Raw genomic sequence first — 24,327 nt, 5'->3', positions numbered from 1 at the left:
AGTCATAGGGTCTGACAGCCCGGAGAGAGGCCCTTTGGCACAAGCTGGTCCATGCTGACCAAAATGTCCATCCACGCTAATGCCATTTCCCTGCACGTGGCCCATATCCTTCTAAACCTTTCCTATCCATGTATTTGTCCAAATGCCTTTTAAGCGTTGTTAATATACCCACCTCAACCACCTCCGCTGGCAGCTCATTCCATATGCATACCAACTCTGTATAAAAAAGTTGCCCCTCAGGTTTCCTTTTATTCTTTCCCCTCCAACCTTAAACTGATGCCCTCTTGTCCTTGATTCCTCAACCCTGGGACAAAGACTGAGTGCTTTCACCACAATATGCACCAGCCCAGTCTGCTGCACAATTTCCACTGTACTCACTTTCTGTGAAATGCATGTTTACATGGACAGATCCCAAGCTCATCTTTCGGCTTGAACTCTTCCAAGCAGACTGCGCAGATCTGTCAGACACAATAAATGAGTCAGTTAAAAAAAAAACGACATTTGGAAAGACAACAGAGGCTTACCAAGTAAAGTGGATGACGCAATGACATTTAACAGAATGTTTGAAGTAAGACTTTGATTATTATAACCCCAAGAAATTATTAGGTGTACAACATTCGTATGGTAGTTAAACTAAATATAGCATGAGTTTAAAGGAATCAAAACACACAGGAAACAACAATCCCATTAATCCCAACAGCTTTACAGTACTCACACCAGAGAGACCTGCCTTCTCTATCACACTCATGGGGCTTCTCTGTGGATTCCATTCCCTGTCTGGAGAATCTTGTAACCTCTTCCTCGAGTATTCATAGAACTAAGCTTAGACCTCTTCAGATTTAAATAACTCTTTCAGATTTTAGCCAAACACTTCTTATTTAGAACTTTCAGACTAACTCCTTACACTGAGATAACCCATTTCAAAACAGTTCTAAAATCTACTTCAGAAGCAAATGTTTTAGACAACCAGCTTTAGCCAAGACTTCTGCAAAATAGCCCAACTCAAAAGTGTTTTCTTCCAACCTAAGCCAAACAAATTTCAGAATCTTCTAAGCTTCGCATCACTGCTTATTCTATTCAGACAAAATTCTCCCAGTGTGAACAAAATCCTGTTTCTCTCCAGGAAGTTTTTCTCTCTCTCTCTTACTGTGTTTTCAAAGAAATCACCATGGCTACAAAAGTAATTACAAGTTAATCATTAAACCTTTGCATAGTCCAAACCCAGATGCTGCTATTTCATAATCAAACCCTAAGATATTAAAATATATATAAATCACACATCTTACATCACATCATTAATCTCCTAACTTGTGGATGTCCAAACCAACACTACTGTTATTATTATAAAATGGAGAACTGTGGATGCTGGAGTTCTGAAACAAAGACAGAAATTGCCAAAGAAACTTGCGAGTCTGGAAGTATCTGTGAGCTAAATCTGGTTCTGAAAGGTCTTGAAACGTTAACTCTGTTTTCTCTCCACAGATGTTCCCAGATCTGCTGAGCTCCTCCAGAAATTTCTGTTTTTGTGACATTTAACTTAATTTGCACTAAGATACTTTGGATGGTCTTCAGAACGTCACTGGATGCAACCTGGATTTACTGAAGCCTACTTTTGGCCATAGTCTTCTCGAAGATGTGGAACTATCCAGATGATATATTTTAAGATTCTTAGCTAATTCAACACATCACAGCAGATGATTATCAGATGAAAATAGACTTTGTAATGGAATGCTGCATGTTAATGAAAATCCAGCTTTCTTCCATCTACAAAAACTGCTGGGTATGTAGCAAACATTCCACTCTATATGGTGTCTTCATGTAGTGGCTCAACGTTGATCAGTGAAGAGGTCATGAGGTGAAGAGGCAGATTCTGACACAAGTGCTGCACACGGAGTTGCTGTGGATTATTGTTGGCAAATTACTAGACATCACAGTGACGCATTCCAGGTCTCAGGGAGTGCTCCCTTTTCCCTCTTTTGTCAACTGGTGACCAGGCATAAAAGTCAATGTTGAGTGCTGCTGAGTCACATTTACAAACCTCCTGGAAGCACAACTTTGGGTGCTGACTGACTGTCTGTCTCCAGCTGATTCCCTGTATAGAGAGTCCTTGGGTAGGTGACTGTATTCCATCCTGTGCAAGTGGCTGAGCTAGTGAAGCCGCCTCTGTTTGATGAGCTGACAAACTGGGCAGCTCTGCCTTTGAGAGGACTGTCATGTTCCTGATTTGTTTCTGACAGAATATACCTGGAATGCACTGCTGACAGTGAAAATGGAATGGAACAAAAATGCTACAAATGGACAGATTGCCATCACAAGGGTAAAACGAAAATGAGCATTGCTGTGCAGATTTACGCTGATGCCAAACGACCAGGTCAAAAGGTGCAAATATATACACATAAAAAGGGATATACATAAATATATATCGTAACAAAATTGCCTGGATGGAAAAATAGACAGACAATCTCTTTGCAGCTTTCTCTAGTGGTTTGCCCTTTGCAGTGTAATAAGATATAGGTATCTGGCTGCAAGCAGGCAGATATTTGTCAAGTTTGCTACCTGAGCTGTGGAAGGAAGAGCATTCAGCTAAACTCAGACACTGGCCTAAATGCAACAGAATGGAGAGTGTAGCTCCTTCTTAGAAGCTCCCCAAAGCACAGGAACATTTGACGGAACGTCACACACGGGTCTCACTGTAAGGGCTGGCATCAAAAGCCTTTGATGCTTTGGTTACCTGACACCCCTTGAAGTGCCATGTGTTTAAGGAGGTCATGTGCTGGACTGGACGCTTTGCCACACAGTCGCAGCTTGGCAGCCATCAACCCTGTAACCACACAATAGGCCTCTGTTCATTACTCAGATTACACAAGAGAGGAAAAGGTGTTTTAATCTCCAGTTCCAATCTCTTACAAATGTTAAACTCCAAAGAGAAATGTGCATACACAAGCCATCTCATACTTTCGGATTTATAAATCGGGCTTCTGGACTGTCTGATGAATGCAAATTTATTGCTACCAAGAGTGATTGCTATAAACAGAGTGGTGCACATTGTTCATGACGGGAACATTTAATCCACATAGTTAGAACTCATTTACTGAACAGCACTATTTCCCTGCCACTCACTCAACTTCAAATATTAAACATAGAAACCAGGAGCAGGCGTAGGGAATTCGTCCCTTCCAACCTGCTCTGCCATTCAATGTGGTCACAGCTGACCGTCCATCTCAATGCAACAGTCCCGCTTTCTACCCAGACCCCTTGATGTCTTTAAAATGTAACAAATTATCAATCTCTTTCTTTTGAGAGGACTGTCATGTTCCTGATTTGTTTCTGACACGATACACCCAGGATGCACTGCTGACCGCGAAAATGGAATGGACCGAAAATATATTCATTGACTTGGCTTCTATAGCCTTCTGTGGGAGAGAATTCCACAGGTTCACTATTTACTGAGAGAAGTAATGGTTTCTCATCCCAGTCCGAAATAGCCTCCACTGTATCATGAGACTGTGTCCCCTAGTTCCAGACTCTCCAACCAGGGTAAATATCTTCCTTGCATTCTAATCTGTCCACTTCTTTTGGAATTCTATGCATTTCAATCAGGTCCCCTTTCATTCTTCTAAACCATAGTGATTATGAGCCCAATTGAACTGACCTCTCCTCATGAGGCAGTCCTGGCATCAGCTTAGTGAATGTCCACTGCACTCCCTCTATGGCAAACAAATCCTTTCTCAGATAGGGAAACTAATATGCACTGAAAATGCGTTGCTGGTTAAAGCACAGCAGGTCAGGCAGCATCCAAGGAACAGGAAATTCGACGTTTCGGGCCAGAGCCCTTCATCAGGAATGAGGAGAGGGTGCCAGGCTGGCTAAGATAAAAGGTAGGGAGGAGGGATTTGGGGGAGGGGCGATGGAGATGTGATAGGTGAAAGGAGGTCAAGGTGAGGGTGATAGGCCGGAGTGGGGTGGGGGCGGAGAGGTCAGGAAGAGGATTTCAGGTTAGGAAGGCGGTGCTGAGTTCGAGGGAATCGACTGAGACAAGGTGGGGGGAGGGGAAATGAGGAAACTGGAGAAATCTGAGTTCATCCCTTGTGGTTGGAGGGATCCTAGGCGGAAGATGAGGCGCTCCTCCTCCAACCGTCGTGTTGTTATGTTCTGGCGATGGAGGAGTCCAAGGACCTGCATGTCTTCGGTGGAGTAGGAGGGAGAGTTAAAGTGTTGAGCCACAGTGTGGTTGGGTTGGTTGGTTCGGGCGTCCCAGAGGTGTTCCCTGAAGCGTTCAGCAAGTAGGCGGCCCGTCTCCCCAATATAGAGGAGGCCACATCGGGTGCAGTGGATGCAATAGATGATGTGTGTGGAGGTGCAGGTGAATTTGTGGCGGATATGGAAGGATCCCTTGGGGCCTTGGAGAGAAGTAAGGGAGGAGGTGTGGGCGCAAGTTTTGCATTTCCTGCGGTTGCAGGGGAAGGTGCTGGGAGTGGAGGTTGGGTTGGTGGGGGGTGTGGACCTGACAAGGGAGTCACGAAGGGAGTGGTCTTTGCGGAACGCTGATAGGGGAGGGGAGGGAAATATATCCCTGGTGGTGGGGTCCATTTGGAGTTGGCAGAAATGACGGCGGATGATACGCTGTATACGGAGGTTGGTGGGGTGGTAGGTGAGAACCAGTGGGGTTGTGTCTTGGTGGTGGTTGGAGGGGCGGGGCTCAAGGGCGGAGGAGCGGGAAGTGGAGGAGATGCGGTGGAGGGCATCGTCGATCACGTCTGGGGGGAATCTGCGGTCTTTGAAGAAGGAGGCCATCTGGGCTGTACGGTATTGGAACTGGTCCTCCTGGGAGCAGATGCGGTGGAGACGAAGGAATTGGGAATGTGGGATGGAGTTTTTACAGGGGGCAGAGTGGGAGGAGGTGTAGTCCAGGTAGCTGTGGGAGTCAGTCGGTTTATAGTAGATGTCTGTGTTGAGTCGGTCGCCCAAGATAGAAATGGAAAGGTCTAGGAAGGGGAGGGAGGAGTTTGAGACAGTCCAGGTGAATTTGAGGTCAGGATGGAAGGTGTTGGTAAAATTGATGAACTGTTCAACCTCCTCGTGGGAGCACGAGGCAGCACCGATACAGTCATCGATGTAGCGGAGGAAAAGGTGGGGGGTGGTTCTGGCCCGAAATGTCGAATTTCCTGTTCCTTGGATGCTGCCTAACCTGCTGTGCTTTAACCAGCAACACATTTTCAGCTCTGATCTCCAGCATCTGCAGACCTCACTTTTTAAACTAATATGCACCTAATACTGCAGGTGTGGTCTTGACAACACCTGATATAACTGCAGTAAGAGAGCCCTACTTCTGAGCATAAACACCCTTGCAATGAAGGTCAATATAACATTTTCCTTCCTAATTGCTTGCTGCACCTACCTGCCTACTTTTATTGACTGATGTGGAGGAGCTGGTGTTGGACTGGGGTGGGCAAAGTTAAAAATCACACAACACCAGGTTATAATCCAACAGGTTTATTTGGAAGCACTAGCTTTCGGAGCGCTGCTCCTTCCTCAGATACTGACTTAACAATCCAGGTTTGTTCAATGTATCACTTCGGTTACATGACACTGTAATCTTTTGCTATAAATTCTGTGTCTAATGATCTTATACTCCACAACCATCCGGCACAACTTTACTGAGTAGCTTAAGGGAAGAGTCAAGGAGCAGCGCTCCAAAAGCTAGTGCTTCCAAATAAACCTGATGAACTATAACCTGGTGTTGTGTGATTTTTAACTTCACTGTACAAGGGGCACCTTTTGTACATCCACACTTCTTTATCAGCATTTAAATAATACCCTTCCTTTCTTCTTTTCACATTTTGCCACGTTGTACTGCACAGTGTCCTCAGATCAGGTCAAATCCCAGCTACCCTGTCCATCCCGGTAGCCTCAGTGGCAACTATTCCACACTTGACTCTTCCCTTAAGCTGCCAGTAAAGTTGTGCCAAGACATGGATCCCATTACACGTAAACAACATGATTCATGGCAAGCAAACAAACATTTGAACTGAAGAGACTCAAGTGTTGAAAAGCATTTCTTGCAGGGCAGGGGAAGGGCTCTCAGCAGAGAGCTATAGCTCTCTGAATCTCACATGAGCACACTGCTGTCAGAGGTGAACTTATTGAACCAGAAAAGATTTGTATGGGGTTTGACAAGGTAGTTGCTGAGACCATACAACCCCATGTGGGAATCGAGAATTTGAGGTGCAGTTTTATATTAACAAGATTCCCACTTAACATGGAGATGAGGCAAAACTTTGTCTCTGAGGGCCATTAATGTTTGAAATTTTCTTACTCAGAGAACAGTGAAGAAACTCAATATGGAATAAGACAGACTTTTGATCGATAACAGAGTTGAGGGCTGTGGGGTTGTGATAGGCAAGAGAATGCCATGGAATTATGGCCACAATCAAACCAGCTGTGATCTTACATTGTGATGCTTCTAAAAGACATTCTGAGCAGTGCTATCCTAACATTCTGCTCTCTTCTCATTGTCTTGATGACTTCCTGTGTGCGGGGTAGACATGACCTTTCATGCAGACAGCAGACATGTTAAATAAACTATTAGGTTAGTCACATCTCCACTAATACTGCAGCATTAACTACCTAATGAGAAAATGAAATGTCAGGGGAGGGGAATACAGCGAGAATGATCAACTACAGGATATAGCACACGAGGATTTAGGGAAAGCTGAACATTTGTAAACTGGGGTAATTTTAACCTAACCGATGGTATCATGTATAATGCTGTTTTTAATGCTGTCAAAATGAGGAAATGAAATTTTATTTTTATTAGTCAGTTTAAAGAGAGCACAGTCACTTCCCAGGAACACTCAGAGCACAAAGAGCAACAAAATGTTGCTAATATTAAAAATGCACTAGGAAGTTAACAAAGGTGGGAAGTTAGGTGAAAGTGAGGACTGCAGATGTTGGAGATTAGAGTCGAGAGTGTAGTGCTGGAAAAGCACAGCAGGTCAGGCAGCATCCGAGGAGCAGGAGAATCGATGTTTCGGACAAACGCCCTTCATCAGAAATGAGGCTGTGAGCCGAGGGGGTGGTGTGTTAAATGGGATGGGAGTGGGGATGGGGGGGGAGGTAGCTAAGACTGCGTTAGGTAAATGGAGGTGGGGAAATAGTGATTAGACAGAGGGGAGGGTGGAGCGGATAGGTGGGAAGGGAGATTGGCAGGTAAGATAGGTCACGAGGATGGTGCTGAGCTGGAAGGTTGGAACTGGGATAAGGTGCGGGGAGGGAAAATGAGGAAACTGGTGAAGTCCACATTGATGCCCTGGGGTTGGAGGGTCCTGAGGCGGAAGATGAGGCGTTCTTCCTCCAGGCGTTGGGTGATGAGGGTGTGGCGGTGGAGGAGGCCCAGGACCTGCATGTCTTCGGCGGAGTGGGAGGGCAAGTTGAAGTGTTCGGCCACAGGGCGGTTGGGTTGGTTGGTGCGGGTGTCCCGGAGACATTCTCTGAAGCGCTCTGCAAGGAGGCATCCAGTCTCCCTATTGTTGAGGAGACCGCATCAGGAGCAACGGATACAGTAAATGACATATGTGGAAGTGCAGGTAAAACTTTGATGGATGTGGAAGGCTCCTTTGGGGCCTTGGATGGAGGTGAGGGGAGAGGTGTAGGTGCAGGTATTGCAATTCCTGCGGTGGCAGGGGAAGGTGATAAGAGGGGAGGGTGAGTTGGTGGGGAGTGTGGACCTGACAAGGGAGTTGTGGAGGAAATGGTTTTTATGGAAAGTGGATACCATTGGGGAGGGAAATATATCTCTGGTGGTGGTGTCCGTTTGTAAGTGGCAGAAATGGAGGAGGATGATGCAGCGTATAACTGAGGTTGGTGGGATGTAAGGTGAGGACCTTGATGTGTTTGGAGGGGTAGGCTTCAAGGGCAGAGGTGCGGGAAGTGGATGAGATGCGCTAGAGTGCATCATCAACCATGTAGGAGGGGAAATTGCGGTCTTTAAAGAAGGAGGCCATCTGGTGTGTTCTGTGGTAGAACTGCTCCTCCTGGGAGCAGATGCAGTGGAGATGGAGGAATTGGGAATAAGTGACAGCATTTTTTTTTACAGGCGGCAGGGTGAGAGGAGGTTTAGTCAAGGTAGTTGTGAGAGTTGGGTTTGTAGAAAATGTCAGTGTTGAGTTGGTCACCAGATGGAGATGGAGTGGTCCAGGAAGGGGAGGGAGGTGTCTGAGATGATCCAGGTGAACTTAAGGTTGGGGTGGAATGTGTTGGTGTAGTTGATGAACTGTTTAACCTCCTCGCGGGAACACGAGGTGGCGCCGATTCAGTCATCAATGTAGCGGAGGAAGAGGTGGGGGGTGGTGTGTTACCGTTGAAGGAGATGGAGCTGGAGAAGGTGGGAAGTTGCATGTCACATTGGAAATCAGTCTTGATGTGAACCACATCAGTGCCATTCATGGTAATTCAACTTGCTACCACTGCATTTGTCAAATTTAAACCTGTGTAATGGGTTTTGGCAATAAGGTTTGCAAAGTTTGTGTTATTTTGATATACAGTGTGACTGTTCCATATTGTTCTGACCAGTCTCTTGCTGAAGTTCTAGAATTTTTTACAGTTCCCAATAATCAAGTTCCTGGATGAGGAGGGATGAATGGCTTCCCTTTTATATTCAACTACACGCTCAGTGGATCACAGGGAATTGACTCCTTCCCTTAGAGATGCCTTTCTCGCAGTCCAAATGAAGTTATCAATAAAAATGAGCCAATTTAACCAGGTTATCTCACGTTAACAAAGACTTCCTAAACACAAGAAGTGAATAATCCAACACTCATTTACATAGCTTAGAAATGAAACTAAAATGATAGATAGAAATTAAAACAGATACACAAGTCTAAATTCTGCAAAGAATAGATTACGAAATGTTATGATCAATATGTTGGGTGATACTTGCAGTACTGATATTAGTTAGTGAGCAGTCCATTTCAAGTTAAGTAAAATTATTTTGCCCTGTTGCCAGTCCAAAATTGGTGTTTTAGAGAATAAGTTATTTTCTGTATCCTTTTTACCTGCAGTGCTGGGGTGTGTAATGGTTGTCCTCAATCTCTGACTTTACCATATGCTAATTGACTAATACACATAGACTGGGGCTGCAGAGGGTTTTAACCCCTGGAAAGGTGACAACACAAGTCTGTGTCTTAACCGATGCTCCCAGTTTGTAACATAACTCATAAGAGACAATTTCCTGTTGAATGGGTGTAATTGGATCAAGTTACATGTATCTTTTTGAAGTCTCACTCTTTGAAATTTCATTAGCACCTACAAAGGTTCAGGCAGGAAATCCCATGCTCCACAGTTACTTCAAACACCAGAACCGGCTGGCAATGTTTATGAAGAAAGTACGCCTCTTCCAAAGGTTCAAATGTCCTTATGTAATTCAAGGTTCCACTTAACCACCATGACAATACAAGCTGCAGTCTAGTTTGGAGAGCACTTCTCAGAAGTACCAGGATGAATGTGGATATCATACATAGTCTAGTGTAACTGAAGGAAGGTTAGTGTTGAAGTACTCCTTGTCTGCCAGTAGTGTCGGACAGCATGATGAACTTTTCTCAGATTTTGGAATTTTGGATTGGGGAATCAAACTATTTTTTAAATGAGAGAGCTGTGAACTGCCCATACCTCATAATACGGATACATTGGTCATCGTTATTATGTGAGGATGTTAACTTAATTCTCATCATACAGCAGATATCAAAACCCAAGAAATGAGTCGATGGTGATCTGCATTTGATTACTACATCACACTCACCCTCCTGCATTTAGAAATCTAATATATGCAAGCGTCTTGCTTGGAATTCCAATTGCATAGTTGCATGAGGTAATCATTCTACAGAGCTGGAGCCAAGATCTGTAAATCTGTTCTACTGCAAATAGTGTTCAGTTTTCATCTGTACAGTCAGAAATTAAGCAGCATTCATTATAAACCTGACATTATCCCTCTCCCTGGGCCATGCTCTGAAGTTTCTTCTTTTCAATCTCCTGCTCTCTAAACATGGAAAATTATAAGATTTAAGCAGTCAGTTTTTTTTAAAGCCTCCCTGCTGGGGAGTTCTGGTTGACAAGTGATGTAGCTGAAAATGTGTCGCTGGAAAAGTGCAGCAGGTCAGGCTGCATCCAAGGAGCAGGAGAATCGACATTTCGGGCATGGAATGTTTCATGCCCAAAACGTCGATTCTCCTGCTCCTTGGATGCTGCCTGACCTGCTGCACTTTTCCAGCAACACATTTTCAGCTCTGATCTCCAGCATCTGCAGTCCTCACTTTCTCCTGACAAGTAATGTAGTATGGGTTAGAGAAGCATATCACTAGTGGGTCATATCATTTAGATTTATTAGCATTTCCCCAAGGGCTATTATTTGTCATGATGAATGCTAGGCTGACTGTCAAAGGCTATAACTATTTCAACAGGGGGATCTGAGTCAGCGAAAGTAACATTTTAAAGGTTTACTTCTATGAGATGATAAGTTGTCTTGGATATGTGGTCTGAACAGAAGTTTGATTATTTATGTAAGAGATTAACCATTTGATGAAAATTAAAAACTTTGAATGGGATTCTTGCATTCACTTTCAAATATGTTTGAGTGAAAAGCTGTATTCATTTTGTATCCATCTCCATGTGGCTTCTGAGGTTTGCCCATGATGAATATTGGGTGAGTGGCTATGGAAGTGACATCAGGGTTTAAGGGGCATGAGGGGTGGGTTGGGTGAATAACATTGGGCATGAAGAGCCATGGAAATGGGGGGAGGCATGAGTTTGAACTGGGGTCTAAGAGAGGTCATGGGATGGGAGATTTGCATGGGGTGGGCGCTAGAGGGCCTAACTGGTCTAGGATAACTTGAACGAAGTCCCAGAAAACAGTTGTCCTTCTAGCAATCTGCTTAGGGCCACTCTATCCCAGCCTGACCTGCCGGCAGTGAAAATTGTCTAGTTTCTCTTTCAAGGAAGGCCTGGTTAACTGGGAATTTCTGAGTTGTGTTATCTGCCTCAGTAGACACAATCCAGACTTAAAATCACAAAAAGATTTACAGAATTGGTGGAAGTTAGAGCTGGGCATCATCAGCATACACGACTCCATGTCTGTGAGGCACCAGGTGGGAAAAGAAAGGAATAAGGGTGGGATAACATGTACATGGGGAGAGGTGGGGGGGGGAGCGAGAGCAGACTACTCAGCCCATCGAGCCAATTAATTAGATCATGACTACTTTGGAGGGATCCTAGTATGGCACTGTGGAGTGAGTACAGAAGTTAGAAACTATGTTCCATTGAACACATGAGTAAAAATAGGATAAATACTGGCCTTGACAGAGGCGGTTATATCATGGGAGTGAATTAATAAAAGGGCAACAGAGCTGAAACATAGAGGAGCAGTACTGTTAGGGAATAGTGTGGTCAACGCTGCTAAAAAAAAGGCAGTCAAGTAGGAACAGTGCTTCATGTCTACAGGTCTGGGAATGTCATTCAGTACCTTACCTAGGATTGTTTTGGTTCCATGGATATAGAACTTTAAAAGGATTAACACAAGTGTTTCAGAGAGATGGGCACTAGATGTGGGAGTAACAACAATGTTCACAGCCTGGAGAGGAAAGGGATTTGGCAACAAAAGCCTTGAGGAAGATTTTCCTGCAAGGAGGATGAATGGGGTGAAGTTGGAGGTTTGGAAATGGAGCTTGACAGCAGGTGAGCGAAGGAAACCCCCCAAGGTCAGCTAACCTGGGACCACTGCTGGTGACCTGCAGTGTAGTGGGAAATGTGATGCTGGAGCAGGAGACTATTTCGTGGAAAAGAAATACACTCATTTAGGGAAAAGGAGAGATGGGAAACGAACAGAGAGCAGGGAAATTCAGGACAGTGCTGAGCACTGGAGCTCAGCTTAGAATTCTATCATGTCACACTGCTGCACAGAGATTGATGAATTCTTGATCTCGCAAGGAATTAAGGGCTACGGAGAGAGTGCGGGTAAGCGGAATTGGAATGCCCATCAGCCATGATTAAATAGCAGAGTATACTCAACGGGCCGAATGGCCTTGCTTCCTATGTTTTATGGTCTTATAGTCATATAAATGCCTAAACGCATTTGTCTGCTCTTTCAGAGAAAACGCTAAGTTCAAACAGATTAATAAGACTGACTGAAACAGAAATTTGCTGGGTTTCTGGAGCTATGAGCAAAGTGAAGGCTTTATTATTTTGCCCATCCCGTGGTACTGTGTGCACGGCTAACCAGGAATATCTAACTAGGAATTTCCCACTCTTACTGGCTGCCTTTTCAGTGCACTGGCTGATGAAACAACCCGCTTGCCCAACATGCCTTATTTGTACACCCAAGTCCGGGAACAGGACTCAATCTGTCAGCCTGTGGCTCAGAGACAGGGCATGCTACACCATGTGAAGTTCCTTGTGTAAACCATCACCCCTCCGTAAGCTTACATTTGTACACTTGAAGAACTGTCTCATAACATTGCTCCAAAATAGGCTTTCTTTTTTAAAAAAAAACTTGCCCTCTTCCATCACATTCCACGGATTGAACTCCCATTAAACAGTAAACTTTTATGTCAATACATTTTCCAAGCAACAACATTGTCACCAGCCACTGTCCTCAAACAGCTCCTTTAACATTCAATACTTAGCGCTCAAAACACTCTGTTCCCTTTGAAACAATGAATCTTTAATCTCTGCATGCTTGAAGCAGAATAGTGTCACCATAACTTGTACATTTTCAACCTTGCATATCCATTGTTCAAAAGACAAATATGTTACCATTTACCCTGAATGTGTTCCTATTTGCTGCACTGCATCTCAATAAGAGTATTGCTTGTTCTTCAAAGAAATGAAATGCATTCTTCCTGTTTAAAAAGGTCAGTATCTGTACTTTTCAAACCTTTGCAAACACATGAGGCCATGTTACAGCGGTACAGGACATTCATTGGTTAGGCCAATTTTGGAATAATGCGAGCAATTCTGGTCTACCTGCTATAGATTAAATTAGATTAGATTACTTACAGTGTGGAAACAGGCCCTTCAGCCCAACAAGTCCACACTGACCCGCCGAAGCATAAATCACCCAGACCCATTCCCTTACATTTACCCCATCACAGAACACTACGGGCAATTTAGCCTGGCTTATTCACTTAACCTGCACATTTATTTTTGAACTGTGGGAGGAAACCGGAGAACCCGGAGGAAACCCACGCAGACACGGGGAGAATGTGTAAACTTCTGAGGCGGGAATTGAACCTGGGACTCTGGTGCTAACCACTGTGCCACCGTGCCGCCCCTGGAAGGTTATGTTGAAAATTAAAAGGGTTCAGGAAAGATTTACAGGACATTGCCAGGATTGGAAGGTCTGACCTATAGGGAGAGGCTGTTTAGGCTGGAGCTATTTTCCCTGGTTTAGGCTGGAGCATTGAAAGCTGAGGTGTGACTTTATAGAGGTTTATAAAATCATGAGGGGCATGGGTGGGATAAATAGACAAGGTCTTTTTCCTGGGTAAGGGAGTCTAAAACTAAGCAGCTAGGTTTGAGGTGAGAGGGGAAAGATTTAAAGGGGGCCTAAGGGACAACTTTAGCACACAGATGGTGGTGCTTGTATGCAATGAGCTGCTAGACGAAATGGTAGAAGCTGGTACAATTCCAACATTTAAAAGGCACCTGTGTGGGTATATGAATAGAAAGGGTTTAGGGGGATATGGACCAAATGCTGGCTATTGGGACAAGATTTATTTAGGATGTCTCATTGGCATAGATGAGTTGGACCAAAAGGTCTGTTTCCACGCTATACATCTCCATGACTCTAAATAAGGATACAGTCGGACACTGCTGGAACTAACACACTCCCATGGACAGTATGTTAACCCTGACTTTCTCTCAGGGATAGCACGCCAAACTTGGGACATCTGTATCAGTCTACTAACATCATAGGTAGATTTCCAGGCATACCGTTCTCCTCCCCCCACCACCACTAAATTCCAAATACCTCAATTTAGCAAGGTAAAAGAATGTTGTGGAAAATCCTTCATGATAATAACTTTACACAAAATCATCCGGTCTGCCACCCAAAAACTGAATGGTCAAGAATCATAGAATCATACAGATGTGCAGCACGGAAATAGACCCTTTGGTTCAACTTGTCCATCAGAAGGTAGTGGGAAGGAGATACACAGGACTTTTCATGTTGTTAACAAGGGACACTCCTGAAAGCAAGTTATACCTTGCAGGAAAGTGAACTGGAGGATTATCAGATCAGTCATGATCTAACAGAATGGCAGAGCAAACTCAATGGGCTGAATGGCCTACTTCTGTTCCCATGTCTTACAGTCTTAATCCCTCCCAACCTCTCAAGCAGCCAACCAATAATTTACTTCCTCTGATCTTTGTACTCTTGGGGAAAGATTAGGAGATCTGTTCTAGTCATCCAAATACTGCTAGTGATATAGAATCTCAAAAATCAAAGCAGACCTTCCTGGGATCTCCCAATAAATTTCCATATTACAACCTGCGATGGCAACACAAGTAATGAATCAATACCGGTGACCCAGGGACAGAAATTTGAGCTGGGAATGCGGCACTAAACTATCAGGTTGCTCACTGAGAGAACAGGAATGACAGATTCACCCTGATCTTCTCAGAAGAAACACATTGAAAGAGAATGCGATTAAAATGGAAGAGGCTTGGTCATCTCTAAATGGAGTTACAGCGAAGGATGACAAACAGGAATGAAAGGATTCATCTCTGTTTGCATTTCAGGTCCATTAAAATAGTGGGAGTCCAAGTACAAACTGAGGGGTGTGAGGGGGTTTGACTTTTCAGCAAGTCTCATTAATCACCATTTGAAAAGGAATGCTGGCGAGACTGCACAAACTAGGTGAAGACAGAAAGCATGCTTGTGTGCCATCTGCACATAAATGACTGCAATCAGTTGGAATTGGAGTCAATCACTTGACTGATGGCTGTGACAACTGAAGCTGTTTATACTTTGTACAAACACAGGACACCCATGGATTATTCTGTTATCATTGGTATTTAGGATTCCCTGTAATTCTACTAGAACAGGATCAATTGCGGTTTTGAAAATGTCGGCACAGACTTTAAAGATTCCAGAGATTGGCCGCGACACATCCCAGCTATAATCTGAGCGGCAAAACCAGCTTAAAGGGGTGAATGGCCCACTCCTGTTGCTACATCACTCGGTTCCTACATGGCAACTCCAGTCTTCAGATGTTCAGGACAAGGTGGGAGCTCTGTTTTCCAATGAGAAATTGAGAAAACTTGGCACAAACCAGGCTGTCTCTCAGCATCACTGGTGCCTAACGGAAGAGTACTGGTGACTTTCTGCAACCACCACCTTTACCTCTTTCCCTGAGGTTTGCAGCTATTTTGGTGGATGAGTTCAGTGGGCGGCATGGTGGCACAGTGGTTAGCACTGCTGCCTCACAGCGCCTGTAGACCTGGGTTCAATTCCCGACTCAGGCGACTGACTGTGTGGAGTTTGCACGTTCTCCCCGTGTCTGCGTGGGTTTCCTCCGGGTGCTCCGGTTTCCTCCCACAGTCCAAAGATGTGCGGGTCAGGTGAATTGGCCATGCTAAATTGCCCGTAGTGTTAGGTAAGGGGTAAATGTAGGGGTATGGGTGGGTTGCGCTTCGGCGGGTCGGTGTGGACTTGTTGGGCCGAAGGGCCTGTTTCCACACTGTAAGTCTAATCTAATCTAAACCTTACAAACAGGTCTGAAGGGATCACAGCACAAAACAGGCCATTCAACCCCAACTAGTTGACTGCATTGTTTATATTCCAAAACAACCTTCCCCAATCTTTCCTTACTTAACCCCATTAGATAAACGTTCCACTGCTCATTCCTTGTCTCTTTATCTATCTTCTTCCAAAGGTATGTTATTCACCTCAATGATTCCTATGGCAGCAAGTTCACACAAATCTCTCAGCAAAAATGTTGTTCCTGATTTCCCCAGTGAATTAATGGTAACTAGCTCAATTTGTGATCCAAATTGTCTCTTTATCCTATCCATGCCCCTTATGATTTTACAAACCTCTAAGGTCACCTCTCAGCCTCCAACACTCCAGGGAAAACAGCCCCAGCCTATTCAGCTCAAACCCTCCAATCCTAGCAACATCCTTGTAAAACTTTTCTGAACCCTTTCAAGTTTCACAGCATCCTTCCTATAGGAAGGAGACCAGAATTGCATGCAATATTCCAAAAGCGACCTAACCAATGTCCTGTATAGCTACAACTCCTATACTCAATGCTCTGACCATTAGGATATCTGGTCGACATGGAGACATTTGACCGAAGGGTCTATTTCCGTGCTGTACATCTCTATGACTCTATAACAGCAATACCTTTTCTCTGTCAGCATCAATATATGTTTTCATGCAATCCTTAATATGGAGAAGTGTCCCAAGGTGTTTCACATTATAAAACAAACACTGAGTCAGATAATGAGATATGTAGTCAGATCATCATTATTTTGTTCGGTTTTATGGAGTACCTTCAAGGAGAAAAGCAAACTAAAGAGATGGAGAGATGTGTGACCAGGAATCTAGGTAACTGAACGCACATATAACTGGGAAATGCAGCTACTGTGGAAATTGTGATACTGAGGGATATTACAGAGATAGAGACGGCTCAGGATTATGCAGGATTTGAAAACATGCTTGAGCATTTTAAAGGGGAAAAGTGAGGACTGCAGATGCTGGAGACCAGAGTTGAAAAATGTGGTGCTGGAAAAACACAGCAGGCCAGGCAGCATCCGAGAAGCAGGAGAATCGATGTTTCGGGCATTTGAGCATTTTAAAGTCAATATATTGGTAGCCACCACAGACCCATGATCACAGGAATAATAGAGGAACAGGATTTGCTGTGAATTTAGACATCGGCACCAAGGTTTTCAGATTTATGATGAATATAATGTGAAATCCCAGCCAGGAATGCATTGGCATAGTCAGGCTCAGAGACAATAACGGCAAAAGTAAATGTTTTAGTATTAGATAAGTTAAGATGGAGTAATGCCTACTATGGACAGCCTAGATTCAGGGAGGATGTGTTCCCTGGCGAAGAGTCTAGAAAATGAGGTAGACCATTAGGACTAAGGTGAGGAAACATTTCTCCACTCAGACAGTGGTCAACCTATGGAATTCTCAACCACAAAAGGCTCTGGAGGCAGGGTCATTAAGTACATAAGAAAAAAATGGATAACTTTTTATATAATAAAGCCACCAAAGGATAAGGACAGAAAGTGGGAAGTTTGATTAGGAACAATGGACACTTAGGAGGGCCATAGAATGTGTTAATTTCACTGCATTGCCAATCTGGTGATAGTGACACTGATTTGGTTTGGCTTGTTTTGTCTGTGTTGTAGCATTGAGATAGAGAATCAGCCATGGTCATACTGTATGGTGGAGTAGGCTCAAAGGGCCAAATGGCCTACTCTGGGTCTTATTTTCTATGTTTCTTAATCTTCAAGACCTCTATCTGCTCAACGCTCACACTTCACATCAGATTCACCAGTAAGAAAAGCAAGCAGAATCATTCTCCATGCAATAGACATTCAGCTTCTCATCGGGTTGTGTGTAATAATGGCTTTGGCAGCAGTAAAATTAAAATGGCCTCTTTACTCTCCGCACAGGGAGCTCAGATTACTTTGCTATCCATGGGACTGGATTTGACCCCCCTATTGGAGTATTTGAAGGTGGGCGAGGTTTGTATTCAGACGGTGGCCTTCCCACCACCTTCCCTCCCATACTGGCCTGGTTCCCACTCTATGGTGGGGACGGCAGCCTGCTTGACCTTTGGCCTATTGAGGTCTTTAAGTGGACAATTAATGACCACCCAGGAGTTTCATTCAGACTCTACCATTACTTTTACCTCCAGCGAGGGAAGGTACGGGCTAAGTTAGTACCCCAATTGTCTTTTCTGCATGGGCTAGTGTTGAGTAAAGGGGCTGAATGGGGAAGGGAGAACGGGAGGTCAGAATGAGATTGGTGTGTGTTTGATTTTAACTTGGTGTCAAGTTGTGGCATGTTCGTTTGCATAAGAAGGCTGCGGGTTCTTGTCCAATGTGAGGTGACTTCCTATCCCTCAGTTGTACAAATTTAAAACAAGTCTGTTGTAATAATATCTTTGCATAGTTAAGGAACCACAAGCCAGCGCCAGCACTGTACAATTCCAGCTATCATGTTAAGAGAATGTGACCTCTGCATCTTTGGGTCATCCTTTGTTGCTCTTTCACTTCCTCTGTCTTTGTAATACCCCTGGATAGGCTCAGTGGGCTATCTGGCAGCTTCCTGTTGACTGTGAAACACTCAGTGATCCACAGAAAACTTTCCTATGTCCTTGATAAATCTTTTTAAATATCCGGAAATGCTATTATAAAACCACCAAGGGCTTATTTCCCTACCACCAAATCAGCCTTGATAGTTTTCATTTATTATCCACCACCCATAATCACTCATGTTCTGAATTAATCAAATCACATACAATGCCTGGCAAGGGCAAATCCTGAATGAATTAAATCTCCCATTAAGGTTGTCCAATTAAATCTCATTTGACACCATTCTGGTTGGTCAACTGTTTCAAGGGAGGTCTCACAAGTTCATAAAATTGGGAAAAGGTGAGGAACCCCACTTTGCACAACAATCTAGCAGGGGTTCACAGGCCTCTAGTGAATTTACAGCCTGTTTTGAAAGGATTCCGGAGTTAGTGCATGTTGTAAAGGTGTTCCATCAGACAGCAAAGACATTGAGCTGCATTGTATATTGTGTGTGGGAATAGTTCTGTTTAGGAAGGCTGATTGGCATGGACAAGTTAGGCTGAAAGGTCTGTTTCCATGCTGTATGACTCTATGACCTTAGTTTATAGAGTTTTAAAAGATTGGAAAGAGGCCCTTTGGCCCATCATGTTCATTGTTCTATTCTAATCCAATTTTCTAGCACTTGGCCCATACTTGGTATGCTATAATGTTTCAAATATTCACGTACATACTTAAGGGTTTTCTTCCATTGAGAGTTCCTGCCTCTTTTGGTCAATGAGCTCTAGCTACCATCAAGCTAATTCTTGTTTACCTTAAATCCACTCTAAACCTTTTGCGCCTGTCCTTAAAAACAGACCCCCTGGATTTTTACCCTTCTACTAAAGGGAAAAATCTGGTGGCTAACTTGCATCCATTTCTTTGGCTTGGCCCAGTTAATATTTTGCGTGATTGCCCTTTAGTTAGTCAGGGGTATGGACTTCCTTCCATCTCCAGGAGGAGGCACATTTTCATCTTACCATTGATCTTCGGCTTATAACAGCGTGTCCTACAACATTATTCAGTAAACTCTGATCATAAGTATTATGTTTCCAAGAGACAACTATTTAAAGACAACTATTTATAAACTAAAACTAACAACAATAAATTTCACCTTTGTTGTAAATAAAGGCAATGTTGAATTTCCAAAGTATTGCCTGGCATGTTAGATTTAAAACCTGCCTCAGACACAGGACACTTCCTTTAGTGGTGAAATCTGCAGAATACGAGCTAAAAATAGGACGGAATCCTAACTTTCAAAGGCCAGCGAGTAAACAAGTTGAGCAGCTCTGTTTGCTGCATCGTCTCCACTTACCAGACCCTGAATAACAAGGAGAAAACAAATCAAACTCAATCATGGAGAGATTGGTTCTTACAAAAGTGGAAAATAGGAGCAGAAGTAGAGCATTGAGCCCTTCAAGCTGGCTCCACCATTCAATACGATTATGGCTGACCATCCAACTCTGCGCCCTGTTCCTTCTTTGTCTCCCTACCTTTGGTACCTGTAGCCCTAGCAGCTTTGTCTAACTGATTCTTGAAGCATTTCAATGTTTTGGCTTCAGCCACTTTCAGAGGCAGAGAATTCCACAGGCTCCCAACTCTCTGGGTGAGGGAATTTCTCCTCCTCTCAGTTGTAAATACCTTACCTTGTATCCTTTGATTGAAACTCCTTGTTCTGAACTCCGCAGACACTGGGAACACCTTTTCTGTGTTTACCCTATCTAATCCTATTAAAATTTTACAGAGTTCTACAAGATAACCCTCTTCATTCTTCTAAACTCTCGTGATCATAGTCCTAACCGATTCTGTCTCCCTTCATATGCCAGTCCAGAAATCAGTGTGGTAAACCTTCACTGTGCTCCCTCTGTAGTAAAGGCATCCTACCTTAGATAAGGAGACTAAAGCTATACATATATTCCAGGTGAGTCTCTCTGAGCCTCTGTACAATTGCAGCAACACATCCCTGCTCCTGTACTCGAATCCGCTCTGTGGCTATGAAGGACAATATGCCATTTGCCTGCCTCCCCACTTGCTGTAGCTGCATGCTTACTTTCAGCGAGTGGTGGATGAGGAAACCTAGGTCTCATTGCATCTTCTCCTGTCCCAGTCCACCACCATTCACATAACAATGGTGGCCTCTCAGTTGTCTGTTTGGGTGCTGCTTCATTGGCCTTCCTCAAAGGGTAAAAAGTGAGGTCTGCAGATGCTGGAGATCAGAGCTGAAAATGTGTTGCTGGTTAAAGCGCAGCAGGTCAGGCAGCATCCAAGGAACAGGAAATTCGACGTTTCGGGCAATGAAGGGCTTTTGCCCGAAACGTCGAATTTCCTGTTCCTTGGATGCATTCCTGATGAAGGGCTTTCGCCCGAAACGTTGAATTTCCTGTTCCTTGGATGTTGCCTGACCTGCTGCGCTTTAACCAGCAACACATTTTCAGCTTCCTCAAAGAGACCAATCTGGGCCTCTTGCTGCAAGGTCAGCCAGCAGGTGAGACCCCTGTTCACCTTCACAATGGGCAGGCAATGGCCTTGTGGTAATGTCGCTGGGCTATTAATCCAGAGATCCAGGTAATGTTCAAATCCTGCCACAGCAGATGGTAACATTTGAATTTAAGAAAAATCTGGAATTAAAGATGACCATGAAGCTATTGTTGAATGTTGGGTGAAAACCCATCTGCTCCTCTAATGTCCTTTATGGAAGGAAGCTGCCATCCTACCTGGTCTGGCCTGCATGTGACTCCAGACCAGCAGCAATGTAGTTGACTCTTAGTTGCCTTCTGGTAATGGGCAATAAATGTTGGTCTAGCCAGCGACATCCTCATCGTGTGAATTGATAATTTTTTAAAAAATCCTGCACAATGGGACTGAATACCAAGTGGAGTGTAAAATAAGATCTGATCATCTCCATCCCATCGTCTCAGTTTACATAAAGCACAAATCTTCTATTTCAGGTGTAGTACAAAAAAACAGGTTACAACTGGGCTCAGAGTTAAACGGATCAAAGAGTATGGGGAGAAGGTGGGAACAGGGTACTGAGTTGGATGATCAGCCCCGATCATAATGAATGGTGGAGCAGGCTCGCAGGGCCGTATGGCCTCCTCCTGCTTTTACTTTCCATGTTACTATAGCTACTGAATACAGGAAGGGTCAGGTCTGGAAGGGTCAGCAAAGTCAACAAGGTTCGGTGAGACTAAACAGACAACCAAAGTAGGCAGTGGAGGAAGAAGGTGTGGAAAAAAATTCAAGGAAATGTGAGGAAATGGTTCACTGAGACGTATTAAATTTATTCCCGAGTGACTTCCGAGTATTCCCCTTGCCTGTACGTTCCTATATCAGTCAACAATATTGCAACAACAGTGCATAGCTCTCCACAGCTAGAGCTGTTCTTACCAACACACAGGAGTTTCTGATTTCCCAACAGAAAGGTGTGGCAGGTACATAACTTAAACACTCATTTCATTATCTTGTGAACAGTGATGTAGAACATATAATGAAAGGCCAAAACACACTGTCCTTGCTGTATAAACTATAAATACAAGTCACATTTTACTGTAGGCTGTTTTATAATGACCCACTTAGTTACATTAGCATCTTGTGTATAAATAAAACTGCCCAAATAGGTACTGGGTGACAAAATTGACATAATCTCTTTCGCAGATAAGGGACACTCTCCTGAACAAAAATACATTTGCATCTGGTGATTTGTAGGTGAAACCCAAGACGATTGGGTCATATTATAGTTCCGACAGCTTGCCAAAAAATGTCAACTTAACCTATCATGTCATCTGTTGGATGCTATCTCACACACTCACAGGCCTGCCGCCCTCACTTAACAACATGCTTTCCTTCATCAACACACAAAGCCAAAGCAGACTCTCTGCTCAGCCATTATTTCAGATATGGCCACATTTATTGTTTACCACCAGTTGCCTCAAGAAGATAGCAACAGGTCTTCTAGATTGCCCTTGCAGTTGGCAGGCCACCCCAAAGGGCATTACTGCACAGTGTGGGACAAGAGTAGAATCAATATGAAGGCAGCCCCATTAATATGGACAACAAAAGAAAGACAGTAGCCATTGTCAGTTGCCAGTGCCAAATTTTATAGAGAGCTTAGTGAAGGATGAAGCTCAGTTACAGGGTATCACATTGTAAAGCAAAATACTACGTTTGCTGCAAATCTCAAATTAAAATAGAAAGTGCAGGAAACACACAACAGGTCATGCAGCATGTGTGGGAAGAGAAACTAAGTGAACAGGCTGGACAGGAACTCTGAGATAGGGCACATTTCTGGGTGCAGCCTCGGACTCCTGCCAACATAATTTCTGATGAGCCAGTCGATGAGCAACCAGGAAGCATGCTCACTAGCCAATTAAGGACAGAGAGCATTGGTGAGGGGCGAGGTGGTAAGTGATTTGATACTGGTGTACCCCTAAGGCAGAGTGGCCACTAGAAGGCAGTCCAGCTCTGACAGATTGGCAGCTCCCTGTGCCAGAGGTAAGACAGAGTATGAGAGGGAGAGAGAGAGAGAGGATGGTTCAAGGCGAAGGTACCCCTAAAGATGATGGGAAAGGTTGGATGAAAACTGGCCACTGATGCTGGACAGGAATCTTCGGGACACCTGGGCGGCACGGTGGCTCAGTGGTTAGCACTGCTGCCTCACAGCACCAGGAACTTGGGTTCGATCCAGCCTTAGGCAACTGTCTGTGTGGAGTTTGCACATTCTCCCCGTGTCTGCATGGATTTCCTCCGGGTGCTCCGGTTTCCTCCCACAGTCCAAAGATGTGCAGGGTAGGTGAATTGGCGATGCTAAATTGCCCATAGTGCCCAGGGATGTGTAGGTTAGGTGCATTAGTCAGGCGGTAAATCTAGTATAATATGGTAGGGGAATGGGTCTGGTTGGGTTACTCTTCGGAGGGTCGGTGTGGACTTGTTGGGCTGAAGGGCTTGTTTCCATACAGTAGGGATGCCATAAGTATATCAATAGGTTTCAAGTTATTTTGAGACAGTCAGTTGTATCCATATACTATACAAGTGCCTAAAAATGGCACTCTAATGATACTGTATTCTCTGATATAGAGCTATCTCCTTTATGTTTCCTCTGAGGTGCAGAGAGAGTTGGTCAATTGTGTTTTTTTACTGTATGTTGTTCCAAATTTTAGGTACTTGTAGGCATCCTGTTTTGCAGATCAGCTGGCATAAAGAGCAGCGTGCACACCTGAGAGACTGGATCCTGGCGCTGATGGGTATCGCTCAGGAGTGAGTCAGGTTACATTTCACTATGGCAGGTGCCTGCTCCAACAATCCTGGGTTGGCACACAAAGCTGAGCTTTGATTTAAATATCTGAGCACAAAGCTTCAGAGTTCTGGGTGAGAGTTCGACAGGAAGGCGTGACAGCTGAATTGTTGCTGCTGGAGGGCTTTGAAAACTCGTACAAAACACTGAGTTTTAATTGTAGCAGCTTGTGCTCCAAGAACAATTTGTGCAGTGTCAGAGTAACCTCACAAAACTCTTTGCACTTTTGCTTTGTTATTTCCTGGAGAGGCTACAGCCAGAGCTTTCAGCATGGACCATCGACAGAAGGAAGCTTTCATCTTAGGTCATAGAGATGTGCAGCATGGAAACAGACCCTTCGGTCCAACTCATCCATGCCGACCAGATATCCCAATCTAGTCCCACCTGCCAGCACCCATTCAGTCAATTGTTTTGACCTAGGCAGAATCCAGGAGTAAGAGACAGTTTTTTTCTCTCTCTCTTCAGTTTAAAGTTAGTGTTTCATCGCTGGACAAATTTAGGTCACTGAAAGATTTCTACAGATGATGAGTGTCCTTGAGTTTTCCAAAGGTTTAGAAAAGTTTCCTAAACTTCTGCCACATTTTTCCAGTATTTTTACCTAACTCTAGCTAAGAAGCTGAGTCTGTGGAGTCGAAGATCAAAGATGGGTTCACAATATCAGCACCAAACTTTTCTCAAGAGATTTGTCTTCTTAACGT

The 24,327-nt window shown here is 44.1% G+C and overlaps 1 protein-coding gene across 2 annotated transcripts in view; it reads right to left on the bottom strand.

Moving 5' to 3' along the window:
* Positions 1 to 24,327, bottom strand: part of rnf24 (ring finger protein 24) — a 153,582-nt gene that overhangs the window by 5,625 nt on the left and 123,630 nt on the right. For both annotated transcript variants that reach the window (XM_060841426.1, XM_060841335.1), the window contains exon 5: positions 379 to 458. In XM_060841426.1, the coding sequence (XP_060697409.1) occupies positions 379 to 458 (80 nt within the window). The remainder of the gene's footprint in view (positions 1 to 378; positions 459 to 24,327) is intronic.

This window comes from Hemiscyllium ocellatum, chromosome 1, assembly GCF_020745735.1.
Source record: "Hemiscyllium ocellatum isolate sHemOce1 chromosome 1, sHemOce1.pat.X.cur, whole genome shotgun sequence".
NCBI classification, from domain to species: domain Eukaryota; kingdom Metazoa; phylum Chordata; class Chondrichthyes; order Orectolobiformes; family Hemiscylliidae; genus Hemiscyllium; species Hemiscyllium ocellatum.
Note: the sequence above shows the minus strand (reverse complement) of the source record. Positions and strands in the feature narration are given on the sequence as shown.